Raw genomic sequence first — 15,426 nt, forward strand, 5'->3', positions numbered from 1 at the left:
AGAAAGGGTTACTTTCATATCCTGTGACACTTCTCCTACACATATATGTAGAAATCAGATTGCACCTTTTATTCTGACATCATCACACTAGCACACATACCGTATATTTGTATTGTCCTAAGATACAACTCTCCTTCATAATCAGTTTACCTTTTATTGTACATCCACTAATTTATAGTTTTGTTCTTTACAAAGAAAATGTTAGAGACTCTTTATGGAATTGAAATAAAAGCATGATTCCAGAATTTTGTACAGGGAAAAATGGAATGGCTTGCTGTCAATTCACATGATAGATTTTTAATTCCAGGTCAATGATATGGCACATACTGTGAAATGAAGAACTAGTCACGAAAAAGAAAAGAAAAAACAGCACACATTTAAAATGTACACCCAATAAAAGTAATTTACATTGACAAGTAAGGAATGTCATTTATTAAGGCTGTGCTTTAGAGAGGACATTTAGGGTCAAGTCGCCTTGGTCAAGGCACAGAACAGGAAGAGGTGAGCACAGCTGTCTAGAAGAGGTATATACAATCACTGATGAGGTGGGCAGGCATGCAAATACAAAACTGCACAGCTGTTCTTTGCAACAAAACTTGACATAAGTAAAACAAAATACTGCGAAGTTTTTACAAGTCCACCATTTTACTTCATTATTTTTTAAAAAATTGGCAAAAAAAAAATCCCAAAACAAACAAAAAAAAAAAGATTCACAATTTGAGTAAGTTAAATCATTTGAAACAAAAGTGCTTCCCAGCTCCAAAACCTGCCTGGTTGTGCTATCTGGTCTAGAAGCATTTTGCAGACATCTTAGGAGTGTTCCACACAACTGAAATGTCAGCCAGGAGAAAAGAAATGGAGTATTTCCACAGGGTACTTCAAACAGTTTCAGATCGTTCAAGTAGTCGACTTCTTACAGCTTCATCTCCAACCAACCACAATGGTACAGCAATGAAGGCTCAGGCATCCTTTAGCAGCAGAACTTTGCCTCAAAGGGCACGAGGTCTCTTCGGATTGATTTGTTTACTGGCCTGTTCCTCCTCTTGTAGTGCTGTGCGGAAGGACTTCACTTTATCTGAAAAAGAAAGAAGGAAGATCAATAGTAACTAAGTAATTTCAGCGTGGTTCCAATATCTAGGGGCTTTACATTAATGGATACTTTGAAACATAAAATTAAAATCACAGTTTAGCCTCAAGGGAACAGGCTGCACGGTGCTCACTACTTTGACAGAATAAAAGCAAGAAGAAAACTGGAAGCAAAGTTTCTGTTTTAGAGGAAATATAATTGATCATTACCTTCAAACCTAAAATGAAGCCTTAACTTCCATTAATGGAAAGAAGCCAGCTTCATGTATTATTATTTATAGCTGGCTTGTTTCCACTACCCCCAATTAAGATTAATACTGCAAGTTATGTGTGGCCAACATGAAATAGGAACAAACATTTCCAAACTCTTCACAGCCATACTAGAAGAATGGAGAGAATACAAGTCCAAACACTGAAGCTCTCTCAGTACAATTATACACACTGTATAAAGTTACAGATGCTGGGAATAGAGGTGTCATTGTGCTACTCATAGAAAGCAATGGTACAAATTCTACCTAGAGGACTAAATTTCAATCTGAATTAAGTGTTCCATTTTGACAATCATGTTTTAAATGAGACACAAAAGGAAGCCAAGAAAGGGCAAGAGGACTGCATTAAAGTGAAAGAAAGTGCCGACATAAGAAAGATGTAGGCAGAGGGCAATGGAAGCACACAAGCTTTTATCAGCTACCCACTAAACTCTAAAATAAATCAATTAACACTGTATTGTCAAAGGCTTTCATGGCTGAAATCACTGGGTTGTTGTAGGTTTTTTGGGCTTTATGGCCATGTTCTAGAAGCATTCTCTCCTGATGTTTCGTCTGCATCTATGGCAAGCATCCTCAGAAGCAACTCAATTAACACTCTTGTTAATGTCAGAAATATTAAAAATGAACTAGGTATTTTTTATTACAAAAATGTGAGTCAAGCACTGAAAGAGTTAGTAGGCCGAAGCCTATTAGAACCAGCGGGCCAAAGCTAGTGTTGTTCTGAGAGTGAGTAGGCCGAGGCCTGTTAGAGTTAATGGGCCAAAGCCACTGTCGTCCTGAGGAGAGTGAAAATACCTCAGTGTATGAGAAACTTCGGTGAAAGAAGCCCCAGGTTAAAGGCCTTTTGTGTAAAGTTATGTGTAAATCTATGTGAAGCTCCAGTGTAATTTTGGTGTGAGAGGGAGCTCTGTGAGAGCAAAGCTGTTTATCTGCATAAGAAAGAAGCCCAGCATGGAAGCAAAGAAGGAAGTATTCTTTATATCACTTTGGGCTATTGGTGCTGGGTCACACTGATGCTAATAAGTTACTCTGTTGTGCATTTGTGAGGTGGGTCTTTTGCTGGTAAGCCCACTTGCCCAACAGTTAAACCCTTTCCTCTTTTACGCAAAGGAGGTACTCAACCTACCTCGAAGTTCAGTAAACACGTAAATTTTTTGTTCTAAGATTGCTTCAAGCTGTGTCGCATATGAGTCCACATCATAGTCTACTTCTTCTGTCATCTCCAGAAGAGCTTTTTCATCTTCTAACCATCTAATAGATTCCTAATAAGAACAAAAAGAGGCAAGGTGACAAACTATTGGATAGAAAGCTGAACTTAAATTCTAACGCCATTTTCAAAATCAACCATTTGGATCCTGCAGGATTTTTATCACCCCCTGTTCTACCACCCCATTTTTTAATTCAAAACAACTTCCATCACTTTAGGAAGCATAGGGACAATTGTACAGTGTCATTAAACACCTCAAGGGGCAGGAACATAATGAAACTGCACTAATACACCCAAAAACAGGAGAATGGTGTGAGTTTTAAATAGGGATGTCCAATGTGTGCAGATGACCCCCCGGGGCTAGGTGCATCTCCAGACAGATGAGTTCAACTGAAATACTGACCTCAAAACAAGAACTTTAAAATACTACTTCAATGAGTAAGATGTAGCATCATCTTGAGATAATTTACAGGATATGTAGATGGATACGCAAATAAAATTTGTATTATAACCTACCATATATTTTACTGAGCTAACATGTTTGAATAAAGATTTTACAAACCTTTTGCTCTGCCTTTTTCAGTCCAGGCTTTATGTCATTGTAATTTCAGGTTACTTACTCCATACTATGATGTCCTTTAAATGTCTGACAAGCTTGAATAAGGTATCAAAACATATCTTAGATTTTATAACCAACTACCACTTGCTAACAACAAATAGTTTGGACATAGTGATTTTTATTATTTTTTTCTTTATTTGTTTTAGACAGTTGATATCTATGTCATAGCTTTTGTCTGCTTCTAAAAGTTCTTTAAGTTTCAATAATATCTTGGTCTGTGAGATGGGAGAAGCTACTGTTTCTGAAACACAAACTACCACACAGATGCTCCAAAATCACAAGGTTCTTTGTATTGTGAATGCTTACCTGGAAGACAGCTCTGTGGTCTTCTACAACTTGCTCCTCCATTTCCACCAACTGTGAGACAGCTTCATGGAAAGTGAACAGCTGTGGTGAAACCTCCTCCTCCTTTTAAAAATAGGGAAACAGGCTATAATTTCTATACACCAAGAAACAATTTGAAGCTGAAGCTAAAAGGAAAGTCATGTTCTAGAGAAAAAAAATGACAGCTTTCTGAAACTGTTTAACCTGTTATTAACTTCAAGGTTACTAATGGAGCCAATCGGTAACATTTGTCTATCACTGGAAAATAATAACCTAACTGTAACCAAAGCCACAGACCTCAGACAAAAAAACTGCTAGAGAAACCCTTACAAATGCCAAACCCTTGCCAGGTCCATGGATGATATTGTCTGTATGTTAATTCCAAGCAGAGAATCTTCTTGGAGCAAGTCTATAGTCTCTAATTAATTAATATTCCAGATTCCTATTAAAAGTTATGCTCAGGGAAGAAAATAATAAAATAATAATGACATTGCACAGCGTTAAAATAAAAGCAAGATACGAATATTCACACCAAATTAAAATCTGTATAACAACAAATCATCTTAGATATGCAAAGTCTGTCCAAACAAAAATTAGCAACCAGCAAGACAATCTGGCCTTCCCTGTAAAAGGGTTCCAGTCAAAGGCTCACCCTCCAGGAAAACCCTCTCTCACATTGGCAGCAAACAAGACAGAGACAGTATCTTCAAATCCAAAAAGATTCATGTAAGAGAGTGAGAATTTTCAAAGAGTGATACACATGTTCCAGGAATTGTCCCACCCTTGCCCTCTACCCCAATCTGACAGGATCAGCTATTACCCGATCTAGCTATCTCAAAAAAGGCTTGAAATCTTATTTCCTTTTTAAAAAGGGACAGCCTGGAGAAAGTGAACTATGCATCTAAAGAGCATGAAATGCTTATTTCCACAAATATATTACTTGAAACTATGCCACCCCACTTAACCTTCACACAGTAAGATACAAAAACCCCAAAGAGCAATTTCATTAAGATTATTTCTCACCCCATAGTAATTTCAGTGTATAACATATCCTGTGTCCAGATGGTGTTTCTGGCGGCAAAATCAAGAACATTTCACCATATTCACTCAAAATCAGAATAGCATTTGTACCTCCAGTGGAACATTTCACTGTCAGCCCTCTTTCTTTGAAAAAAAATAATATGATGGCTGTGTATTAAAAATATGTTATTGGTGCCTGAAACTCAGTAGCATTGTTTCCAGCTCTTTGGGCGACAGTGCTGTAAAATATCTGTGTTACAAATATAGTTCTCAGTGAATTGTACCACAGGCTTTGGGACACTAAAATACCTCATCTGCCTGATGGAGGGTTGTGATCATTTCCTTCTGCTTAGGTAACGGCTATGGAAAAAGTGTGATGCTTTGAATAAAAACAATGTGCATCATCATCACATTATTATTATTATTATTATTATTATTATTATTATTATGTTTATACCCTGCTTCAATTAAAAGCTTTTCAATACAATTTAAAATGTCAGAATATATAAACATTGAAACAGGATTAAATATAAATAATATTTTTAAAATTCAGTTAACATCCATAAAAACATAATCAAATGTGCTTGATACACTTTCAAAAACTGTTAGAAGTGCAGGTGCCTCACTACTGAATAAACTGAAGCACAAAGCCCTCAATCACGAACCTTACAGGAAAAGGACTTTATTAGATGTTTCACAAATTGCTCTCATGTCCAAATACAGGCCCCACAAGGTGAACTGAATCACTGTGAGAATTCTAATACCAGTTGCCCCCACTATCACTGAGGAATATTTCCAACCAGGTATGGAAAACACCAAAAGATATATAGACAGCCACGTGAAGTCTTTTTTAGAACCATATTTGGTAGGAGAAACATCTCGCTGCCATTAAAATAAAATATAGGAAGAAATAAGATTCCATAGAATTCAAAGTACAATAATTTCAAGGAACTGATTCACAGGGGATTCACAAAACAAAGGATGAATGTCTCCAACACGTCATCCACTTCAGCTTTTGTTTCATACAAAGAGATAAATAGACAGCAAACATACAAAACAAACTGGCCAGGGTTTGCATTTCCACTGCACCAAGAACTACTAAGATCTGTGAGGTACTCACATTTTGTTCACAAAGCAGTTTCAGATCATCTCGCTGAGGTGAGCTCCCAACACCCCACTGTGCTTCCAAGTCGTCAATCTGATTTGGAGCATGATGCATGATTGGACGGATATCACCAGCAGCACTGGGATCAACTGTCAGCTCCTTTACTCTACAGTTGCAAAATAGGTGGTCATTTTAGCAACATTTCACTTACACAAGTTGAAAAAAAATAACACTTCATCAATTCACAGGCAATTCACAGAAACGATGGTGATGTCAACTTCATGCTGTTAATGTAAGATGCTAATTATAATATCTTTGATTAAAAGATGAAACTTTACAGTCATACAAGAATTTGTACCATACTATGATTTAATATCATTATTTAATATGGATTTAAACAATCATACATCTTACTTCAATTAGTCAGATGCAGAAAATCTAACGATTTTAAGGTGATATCACCATCACTTCACATGGGGGGGGGGGGGGGCAAGCCTGGGCATGAAATGTTTGGAAAAAGTAAAGATGAGTAATAGTAACTGGGAAGATGATTTGCAGGCCATGCAGTGTCACCACCTGTCAAACAAAATGAAAACAAAAAGAAGGTGATAACTCAAAAAACAAGGACAGTAAGTGGAGGTTTGTCTATAAGATTACACAGCTTAATGGGGGATGGGATCCCACTGAAATAAAAAAAATCCATGTAAAGAATGAAGTAGACCTTGTGATCGAAGGAGAAAAGTCGTCATACTCATAGGAAGGAGAGAGATCAGAGCGACTGCCACTACCCTGTGAGAAGGGAATGTCCGAAGGACTAATTCCAAATTCCTTTACTCTGCAGCAGCAAGATACAGCACCGAATTAAAAGAAAATGTTCTTGTAAAGACCATGAAAATTTCAGCCACTACTGTTGCAAGCAGAAATTTAAGTAGCCCTTTAGCCATCAATCAAAATATTTCACAATGAATCTTTCAATAATACTCTTAGAAACCCTATACAAGTAATTAATATAAACTACTATATATACTCATATATAAATCAACCTCATGTATAAGCTGAGGGTAGTTTTGGGAGCCAAAATTATGGATTTTGATATGACCCATGAATAAGTCAAGGGTCATGGATAAGGAGAGGAGAAAACACCAATGCTATCTCAAGGGCTTAGCCACCTATGGCTGATATTCATAATTTCATTGCCCAGACGAGAAACAGTGCCACAATGGAGACAGAAATAGGGCAAGTACTTTCAGGTTATCCGAGGATGAGCTAAGCTCTTGCTTTTTTCCATTCTAAGGAGATGGTTCCTGTTTTTGATTAATGTACTGTACACTCATATTGACCTATGAATAGTCAACACATTTTTTTGGGTTTGACTTTTTACTTTTTTGGGTTTGACTTTTCTGACTAGATTTTCTAGACTTACACATGAGTACATAGGGTAGGAAACTGATGTTAAACAATGGTAATATCAACACACTTTTCTTATGAATCAATACTTGGAGCAGAATGGAAGGAGACTGATTCCCATTGATGAGCCACATAAGCATCTCAATATGCATATTTTTTATAGCTTCAGAAATGGGAACAAATCATTGCAATATGGGCCAGGAATCCATTCTTATTTTAGTAATATACATTACAAAAATACATAGCCATGCACTTTAAAGACTTCACCAATATCTAGTTATAAAAGTTTAAAAGTTTGTACATTGAGAAGAACCGATATAGGACTTGCTAAAATTCTATGATGCAGAAATAGAATCCAAATATAGTTAATTACAGACAGACATGTATCATGACAAAGAAATTAGACTTCCTGCATAAGCCTTGAAATTTGGCAGAAACACCACAGCATATCTGTCTAGCCTAATACCTAGTGCTATCATTCTGTCAACACAACAGCTAATATTTTCCAGTAAGGTTCATCATCCAAGAAAATGTGAAAATTTTAAGACAAAGCATCACCATTTGCTCTTCCAGTATTCACTGGTGACCTTATCCCACCCTAATGTCCTTCCATTTTCTTATAATCTTCATGTGGTAGCAAAACGGAGTCCCACAGAGCCCATCCGGTGGCTGCTTGTGGAAATCTGTCTTGCCAGAGTAAGACAACAGTCAGAAGACTTCATTGAAGATAGCAGTGGGAAGTGGAGAAAAGCCGGAAGATGGAAAACATTGTGGGATGGCTGGCCATTCCCAAAGACGGACCTTGCCGGGATAGGTCGGGTCCCCAATCTTAAGGATGCTTTCCCCTGCTTCCCCTCCCCTCTTGCACGTGAAATTTGAAAACAGGAAAGAACAGCTGTTTTCAACACAAGACCTTCAGTGAATGTTTAAGCCAGCCCAATGCCAATTCATATCTGCATCTTTAGTACCTTACAGCAATGTAAGGAAGTTGAGTCCTGAAAGAAGATTTTCAGGTTCATTACAATTAGTCTTCAGTTGGTATCAGAAATCACAAACACATGTCAATTGAGAATTTTTCAGTGTTAAATTGAAAGTGTATATAAATAAATATAAAAACTGTACACAAAACCTTATCATACCTGTTTGCATATCTTAATGTATTTAGTGTGTTTTCACAAGATGCCATCCCAGGAGAAATAGTAGCAATCTGAGAGCAAAAAAAACACAAAAACAAACAAAGGCCCAGAAGTGAATTTTTTTTAATGAAGCATACCAGCAATTGCTAGCTGCATATTGTTTTTAACTTATTTTCAACTATCAGAGAAGTTTAAAGTGAATCCATATTTCAGGCTACCTTATACAGTACCTTATACAGTACCATTTTAGCTCACTATTCTTCCAGTCTACCAAATATGCCACTGCATTTTATCTAAAATGAATAGCAATTCTTCTGAAAGGGGATACACCCCAGTTCTAGGAGATATCATATAGAACTTATGATAATGCTTACTTATGTATACACTGTTCTCTCATTTATCACGGGTGTTACTTTCCAGGACCACCCGCGAAAAGTGAAAATCCGTGAAGTAGGGATGCTATATATGTATACTGAGTTCCGAGGGTGAGGCAGAAGCAAGGAGAGATTTAAAGGCATTGCACACCTTTTTTTCTTTGCTAGCTATCCCTGCTTTGCCTTGCAATCTCTCTCAATTGGCTGCCTCTATCCTGAGGGGTAGGGTGAAACCCCCTTTCACACTCCATCGTTGCCAGGAGGCAGGATTAGAATGCCACTGGGCAATTGCAACCATTCATTAACTGGGAGGCAAAAACCTGCAAAACAGCAAGTCCGCGAAAAGCAAACCACGAAGTAGTGAAGGAACACTTTTATCTTCTATCTGAATTCTAGTAACAGAAAGGTAGGAACTTTGTAGCAAACAGAGAGCTGTAGCAAACAGAGAGCCTCTGACTGCTTATGCTGATATAGCAATGCCACGAGAAACAAGATAACAAAACAATTATAATCCTTCAAAGATTCCAAATAAACACAAGGCTTATTCTAAAGTGAGCACAATAATTGAAATGAATAAATGGCATATAAAATATTCTTTAAAAAAATAAAAGGGTCATTGTTCCTGTTGGCGATTGATTTTCAGAATATTTTTGGCAGTGATCTTTTTGCAAAGTGCAAGGAAAATCCATCTTATTCATATGCAGATGTGTTATTTCTGAAGTTCCACTCTAAGTAGAAGGATCCATCCTCAAAAGGGTTAATTCCAGTCAATGTCCAGACTTGGCAAGAGATCATTTGTATCTTTTTTGAAAAATACTTGCTATTTTTGAGCGTTTTCCCCCATGTGACATTTTCTGCCAGGAGATAAGGAAATGCCCATGAAAGTAATTACCTTAATAGGGATGGTGGTAAGAATGTAATTTAATCTGACAGTATTTGCTAAAGAAACCTTCTGCCAAAGAGCACCCTAACGGAGGCAAATTTGTTCCGTCTGTAACCCTCGTTCCTGTTCTGAAAATTTCCTTCAGGGCAGCACTAGTTCAGAAGGCTGCTGAAGTGGCTTCTGACCTGGTAGAGTATGCTGTTACTTTGTATAGGGAGGACAAGAGATTCATAGGCTAGAGATACATGTCTTAATTCATTGAACCAATATATACGAGGAGACCTTCTTACCCAGAGAAGTGAGAACACAGAAGACAAGAAGAGAGTCCATTTTTCTGAATAGCCTAGTAGTGTGTCTGATGTACAGCTTCAGGGCTCTCCTAATATCCAATTTGTTTCATTGATTCTTTCAAGGGTAAAATGGGGCAAAACAACTGTAAAAAAATCAGTAGTGGGTGGTGTAACGGGGGATTTATTATAGGTTAAAAAAATCCAGATCAAACCAGGGAGAGACAGGGTGATTATCGAATTTACAAGAAAAGGGGTCCAAACAGAGAGCTGATAGATCAGAAACCTCCTGGTTGAGGTAACCAGGAAATGTATCTTTTCAGAGGATTCAAAGTGAAACCATCTTTAAGGCAGTCTGGAAAGATCTTGTTTATGTGAGGATGGAAAGAAATAAACTGATTGTGGCAAGTCAACAAAATTGAGTCCATAGCTGTAGTTTGGCACCATAAGATGTTAGGTTTAAGACTCAGGTCAAGGCCTATTTGCAGAACTGGGGAATCAATGATAATTACTCTTTGCATAGCCTGGGTGGTAACTGAAATGAATCCTTTCATGAATGGTTCCTTCTCCATTGGGTGAGAAAGTATTAATCTCCTCACAAAGAACCACGAAAAGATGCAGCATCCTTAGAAATAGAATAGTTTATGTAGAGTAGGATGGACAGTGCGATATCTTTTTGACAAATAAAATAACATTGAATTAAACAGATACTGTAGTAGGAACTCTTAAGCTGGCACATGGCATTTGAAGAGATAAATTAAATATTTCCTCCACAGAGAGAACTTACTGAATTCTGATGAGTAAGTTTCACACCATAATCAGTCTTCAATATTGACCATGAAAAGCTGAGTATCACTGTCCCAAAAGAAAGATCATATCTGGAATACATCCCTTAGGCTAATTTTAAAAGCAATTATTTGAACAGATAGCTGAAGGATGAGGAAATAAGCAAGGAAGAACATGTGTTATACCTACCATGTATTGCGAACAATAAGTACCATAACACTCAATTAGTAGGGCCAATAGGAAGAATAATGAGAATTGCATTTTGAATTGCCTAGTGTATTCAAGGTTTCTTAGACCTGGCTAACATGGTTTCTTGTTGTTGTGTGCCTTCAAGTTGTTTTTGACTCATGGCAACCCTATTAGCTCCAGAGAATACACAACCTGCCATCTCATTTGGACATGGTCTCCAATGAATTACACTTGACCTATTAAAATGTAACAAAATCCCTAAAAGGATGTTTTCACAATTCAAGCACTGCAACACACTTACCATACACGTGCGAGAGTTTTCTCCTATGAATGAATCTCTCAGGACCTGAGTAAGTTTACTCGCTCTGAATGGCGTATGAGGTTTATTTCGGCCTAAGGCTCTGATGCACTCCTGTAAAGAGTAAGTATATTTATGCTTTTTCTTCTGCAAAATCTCTACAAAATAAACAAGCCAAATAAACAATACATTACATGGCATTTCACATGTTTATAAGCTAGTATCAGCAAGGTACTTCTGGTATTTCTAATTAGAGGCCTAAAAAAATATGCCTAAAAACCAAGGATGACTTTCAAGGAATTTTATGTCTTTCTTTATGGAATATGCATACCTGCTAAAGATGTATTTCACTATTACTGATAACAATAATAACAAGGCTTTGAATATTTTACCAATAGGAAGGATATCACTGCTATTTCAAACGAGAAGAATGCTTTGACAAGTGGATTTGAGGATTCCTAGATAGCTGAATTCCAATCTATTTTATTTTTTATCTTGATACAAAAACTATCAGAGGTTGTGGATTAAGCCATTCAATTATAAATGTTCCATTTATTTCTAACAATAGTAATTTGGAACATCTGTGGTTGTTTAGTTATTCTTAATTGCCTATATAATTAATGACAAACGAAAGAAGAGAAGATGACAAACGAAAAAGAGAAAGAGCACAATTCACTGCAATTAAATACAAATGAATGCTAAATCTTGAATTTATATTTTTCATGTGCTGAATTAGCAATGCAAACATATCCAAATACAAAACACATAAATTATGGATATTTATTGTTGGATTTCTATTGCTAGCAAGTTACACAAACAGCAAAAAATGTTTGCTGCTAAAATACTGTAGGTTCTTTTCCTAAGGAGAAACTAACATGTCAAAGATAGACACAATGAATGAATGACTACATACAAAAGACAACTTCATCCAAGGCCAAATACTGGAATCTTTCAAATGTAAATAAATGTAGCAAAGCAAGGAATAGAATTACCATATCTTCCGGCGTATAAGACAACAGAGCGTATAAAATAAATAAAGAGTGTATAAAATGACCCCCAACTATTCCAGTTAAAATATAGTTTGGTATATACTTTCCGTATAAGACTACCACTTTTCCAATGCACTCCAAATAATTTTTTAAAAAATATCAGATTTTATTTCAATGTTGTAATTTTCCTATTACCATACCTCCTTCTCTGCCTCTCAGATCTCGCACATGTTCATCTGTGCCGCTTCACTGCAGTCCTCAGGAGCGAGATCTGAGAAGCAGAGAAGTAGGTACGATGATAGGATACAAGGCCAGGTCAGACAGGTGAAAGAGATGTTTGTCTGGGCACAGAGCCACTCTATCTCTTTTTTCCGTACCCTGGGAGTCCCGGACACTTGCAGCTTGCTCTGCCCTTCATTTACACCTTTCCGCAGCCGTTTTTGAGCTCCCCACCCCCACCCCACCATATGTGGCGATTCTCAAATGCAGCTCAGAAATTTCAGCACCCGCTCTTTAAGACGACACCCTGCGTATAAGACGACCCCTGACTTTTGAGAAGATTTTCCTGTAGTCTTATACACTAGAAAATGCAGTATATTATTTTGGCATGTCCCCAAAAGAAATGGGAAGAATACATTTTAACTAACCATCACTGTATTACATAAGAGTTGTTTTCTGGTTAGCTAAGTAAGTCCGAACGAAAACTGTAAAATTCAGGTGACTTCAAGATATATAAATCCACGTATGAGGTAGAAGATCAGTTTGCTTTATCTTTCAAGGTTTCAAATGTCTTCCCCAACTGAATAGAAATTCAGTAAATAACTCCCTCCTTCACCTTATAATTCCAGTCAGAACTGGGTGACATTTCTTGATGTATTAGCTCTTTCTAAGGCAATGAGGTTGCTAAACATCAGAGATGTAAGTGTGAGGCTCAAAAGGCATGTATTTTACAAATTCCTTAGGCTTGAAAATATGTTGTTGTACTCTGCTCAATGTACATGATACTGCAAAGCTATCAGAAATAGGCTAGAGGAAAGAATCAAAACATCTGTTCACAGAAAACTCAAGATGGTGGCCAAAACTCATATATAAGTTGACTTCATATTGAAAACGAGGGTAGGTTTTAGGGTCAAAATACAGATTTTGATATGACTTCTGGATAAGTTGGAGGTCATTCTGCAAAGAAGTGAAAGCACCAGCACTGTTTCAAAAAGCCACCTGCTTCTCAACACCACAACCATTTTCGAACCTAGGCTTAAAAAAAAACAACCTTTTGCCACTCTATTCAGAGAAAGCAATGGTTCATTTTTTGATAAAAGCTGAAATGGGGAAAGTCGGTGGTTTTATTACATTAGACACAATGGCAGGCATTTAATTTACCTTGAGTGCTAAAAGGCTCTTGTTAATTTCAGCACCTTCCAGTCGTGTTTGTCTGTCTGCACTAGAAGTGTCTGCTCCTCTTTCATTCCCAGCCAAGTCAATCAATGAAAATTTACCATGCAGTTTCCCTTTTCTCCTGAGGATGATCTGAAACACTGCGTGACTCCGAGATGAGTGTGCATTTGCAGATGTCTGACCAGATGTTCTTTAACAGAGTGGGAAGAGAAGAGGAGGAAATGCCATTGAACCACAAATTATCACCAAGAATAGCATCTTCAGCACTGTTTATCACAGCTAAGCTCGTCTTTTCTGTTGACAGTTTAAAGGATACTCTAGCTTTCATCAAAATAAAATAAACAAGGCGTTTGTTGTATCTGCATACCAATTACCTTTTCTCATCAGCTATGATACAGACATTAGCTATGAAACACAATAGCATCTCTTTTTTCTATTTCCCATTTATCACATCACTTTCTGTTTAAATTCTATTGAGACTACTTTTTTAAAGCCACTTATACTATTTACCAAATCTAAATTTAAGTCTGAATAATAAACAATATTATGTTTAGTCAGAACGTGACAATATGTCAAAGAATTAGAAGCATGTTTAAACAGTAAACTGATTACAGAAATGCATACGGTTTCTAACACACACAAACAGACTTTTACTATTTCTCTGAAATGGCATTTTAGAACACAATGTCTTACAAAATTGATGCAATTTCAAAATATCTCTGTTGTCTATGTCCCAGAACAGTTAATTTCAAAAGATCGAAATGTTTAGAAATATTCACATTTACTATAACTGACACTCGAAAAGGCAAAAAGAATACCTGCAACTGTTGCCTATCTCAATAAGCTTTAATACATCTTCAACACATTTAACCTCTCGCTCCTGTAATCCCACCACCTGGACTTGCTGTTTACCATCTTCTAAAACTCTTAATTTGGTCTTCCTGTTCAATAAGTCGAAAACCTTATGGGGATGGGGGAGAGCAGGAAAAGAGAAGGAGAAGAGATGTGTTTGTTAGCAACTAACACATCTAATGTTCTTTGGAACATTAACTATTCCTTTGTTCTGTGACAAAACCAAATCAGTTAAGAGATAAAGAGATACAAAATCAGAGATAAAAACTGAGAACTCCTGACAAATAATTTCCCTTAAAATCTACTAAAGAGGTAGATAATTGCATATTTTAAAATAGCATACCTTTCCACTGTAAATTTCAAAAAACGTTGCATATACTTGAAGTTCTAGTTTCTTATAGTTTGGTTTCTTCAGCATTAAAAAGACATCTCTGGCTGTGAATTGGTTAAAAACAATGGTAGTGAGTGACAGAAAAAACTTTGCAGGCAAACTTATTGACATACTGACTTCTATTTCTTTAAGCCAAATCCTAGTCCCAATTAGTTTAGGCAACTGAATCAATTTTTAATTCAACACTTATACATATTCCATTGGTTCAATGGGTCTACTCGAACTGGAATTAGTAGTGGCACTCCGACCCATGTATTAAATTCCCAAAGAATAACAGTTTGCTTTTCTGTAGCACTTGGAGTGTTGAGTGTACTTCATACACACACCCTATCACAACATAGTGCCAGGTGTGTAAAGATAAAAAAAAACTTATATACAAATATTAGGCTTCAGCACTCCTTCCTCTCCTCTCTTCCCCCTGCATAGCCAGGAGAAGGAATAAAAAAGCAAGCAATTTCACAATGTCCATATCTAGGCTTCTTATTACATGTAAACTAACTTTAATAAACTAATCCATACTGCAAAACAATTAAAAAGTCAACAGCAAATGAATGATTGCTTAACTGCAATGTTTACCAATACATTTGAGTTTATTTTAAACTATAACTCTGGTCTTTACAAAACAAGATAGGAATCAGACAAATCAGCCATGCAGGCATCGTTTTTCATGTTTATAGCATGAAATTACAATATAGCATTATGAGCAGATGTGTCACCCTTCTACAACATGTATAAGAAACCAATGGAGTGATTTTGCATGTATTTTTTTTGGGGGGGGGGGAGTAGCAAAAGCTACAAGAGACCATGCA

General features: G+C 36.8%; 1 protein-coding gene across 4 annotated transcripts in view; it reads right to left on the reverse strand.

Moving 5' to 3' along the window:
- Positions 1-281: 281 nt before the first annotated feature.
- The window catches only part of KIF2A (kinesin family member 2A), a 61,323-nt gene continuing 46,178 nt past the window's right edge, over positions 282-15,426 (reverse strand). For 2 of the 4 annotated variants that reach the window (XM_060761538.2, XM_060761537.2), the window contains exons 12-21: positions 14,570-14,661; positions 14,193-14,335; positions 13,360-13,564; positions 10,994-11,104; positions 8,177-8,244; positions 6,352-6,465; positions 5,646-5,796; positions 3,488-3,589; positions 2,482-2,617; positions 282-1,075 (exon numbers count right to left, since the gene is read on the reverse strand). In XM_060761538.2, the coding sequence (XP_060617521.1) occupies positions 990-1,075; positions 2,482-2,617; positions 3,488-3,589; positions 5,646-5,796; positions 6,352-6,465; positions 8,177-8,244; positions 10,994-11,104; positions 13,360-13,564; positions 14,193-14,335; positions 14,570-14,661 (1,208 nt within the window). In that variant the 3' untranslated portion in view covers positions 282-989. The remainder of the gene's footprint in view (positions 1,076-2,481; positions 2,618-3,487; positions 3,590-5,645; positions 5,797-6,351; positions 6,466-8,176; positions 8,245-10,993; positions 11,105-13,359; positions 13,565-14,192; positions 14,336-14,569; positions 14,662-15,426) is intronic. The other 2 variants (XM_060761540.2, XM_060761539.2) reach the window with 1 other exon arrangement.

This window comes from Anolis sagrei, chromosome 2 (assembly GCF_037176765.1).
Source record: "Anolis sagrei isolate rAnoSag1 chromosome 2, rAnoSag1.mat, whole genome shotgun sequence".
NCBI lineage: Eukaryota > Metazoa > Chordata > Lepidosauria > Squamata > Dactyloidae > Anolis > Anolis sagrei.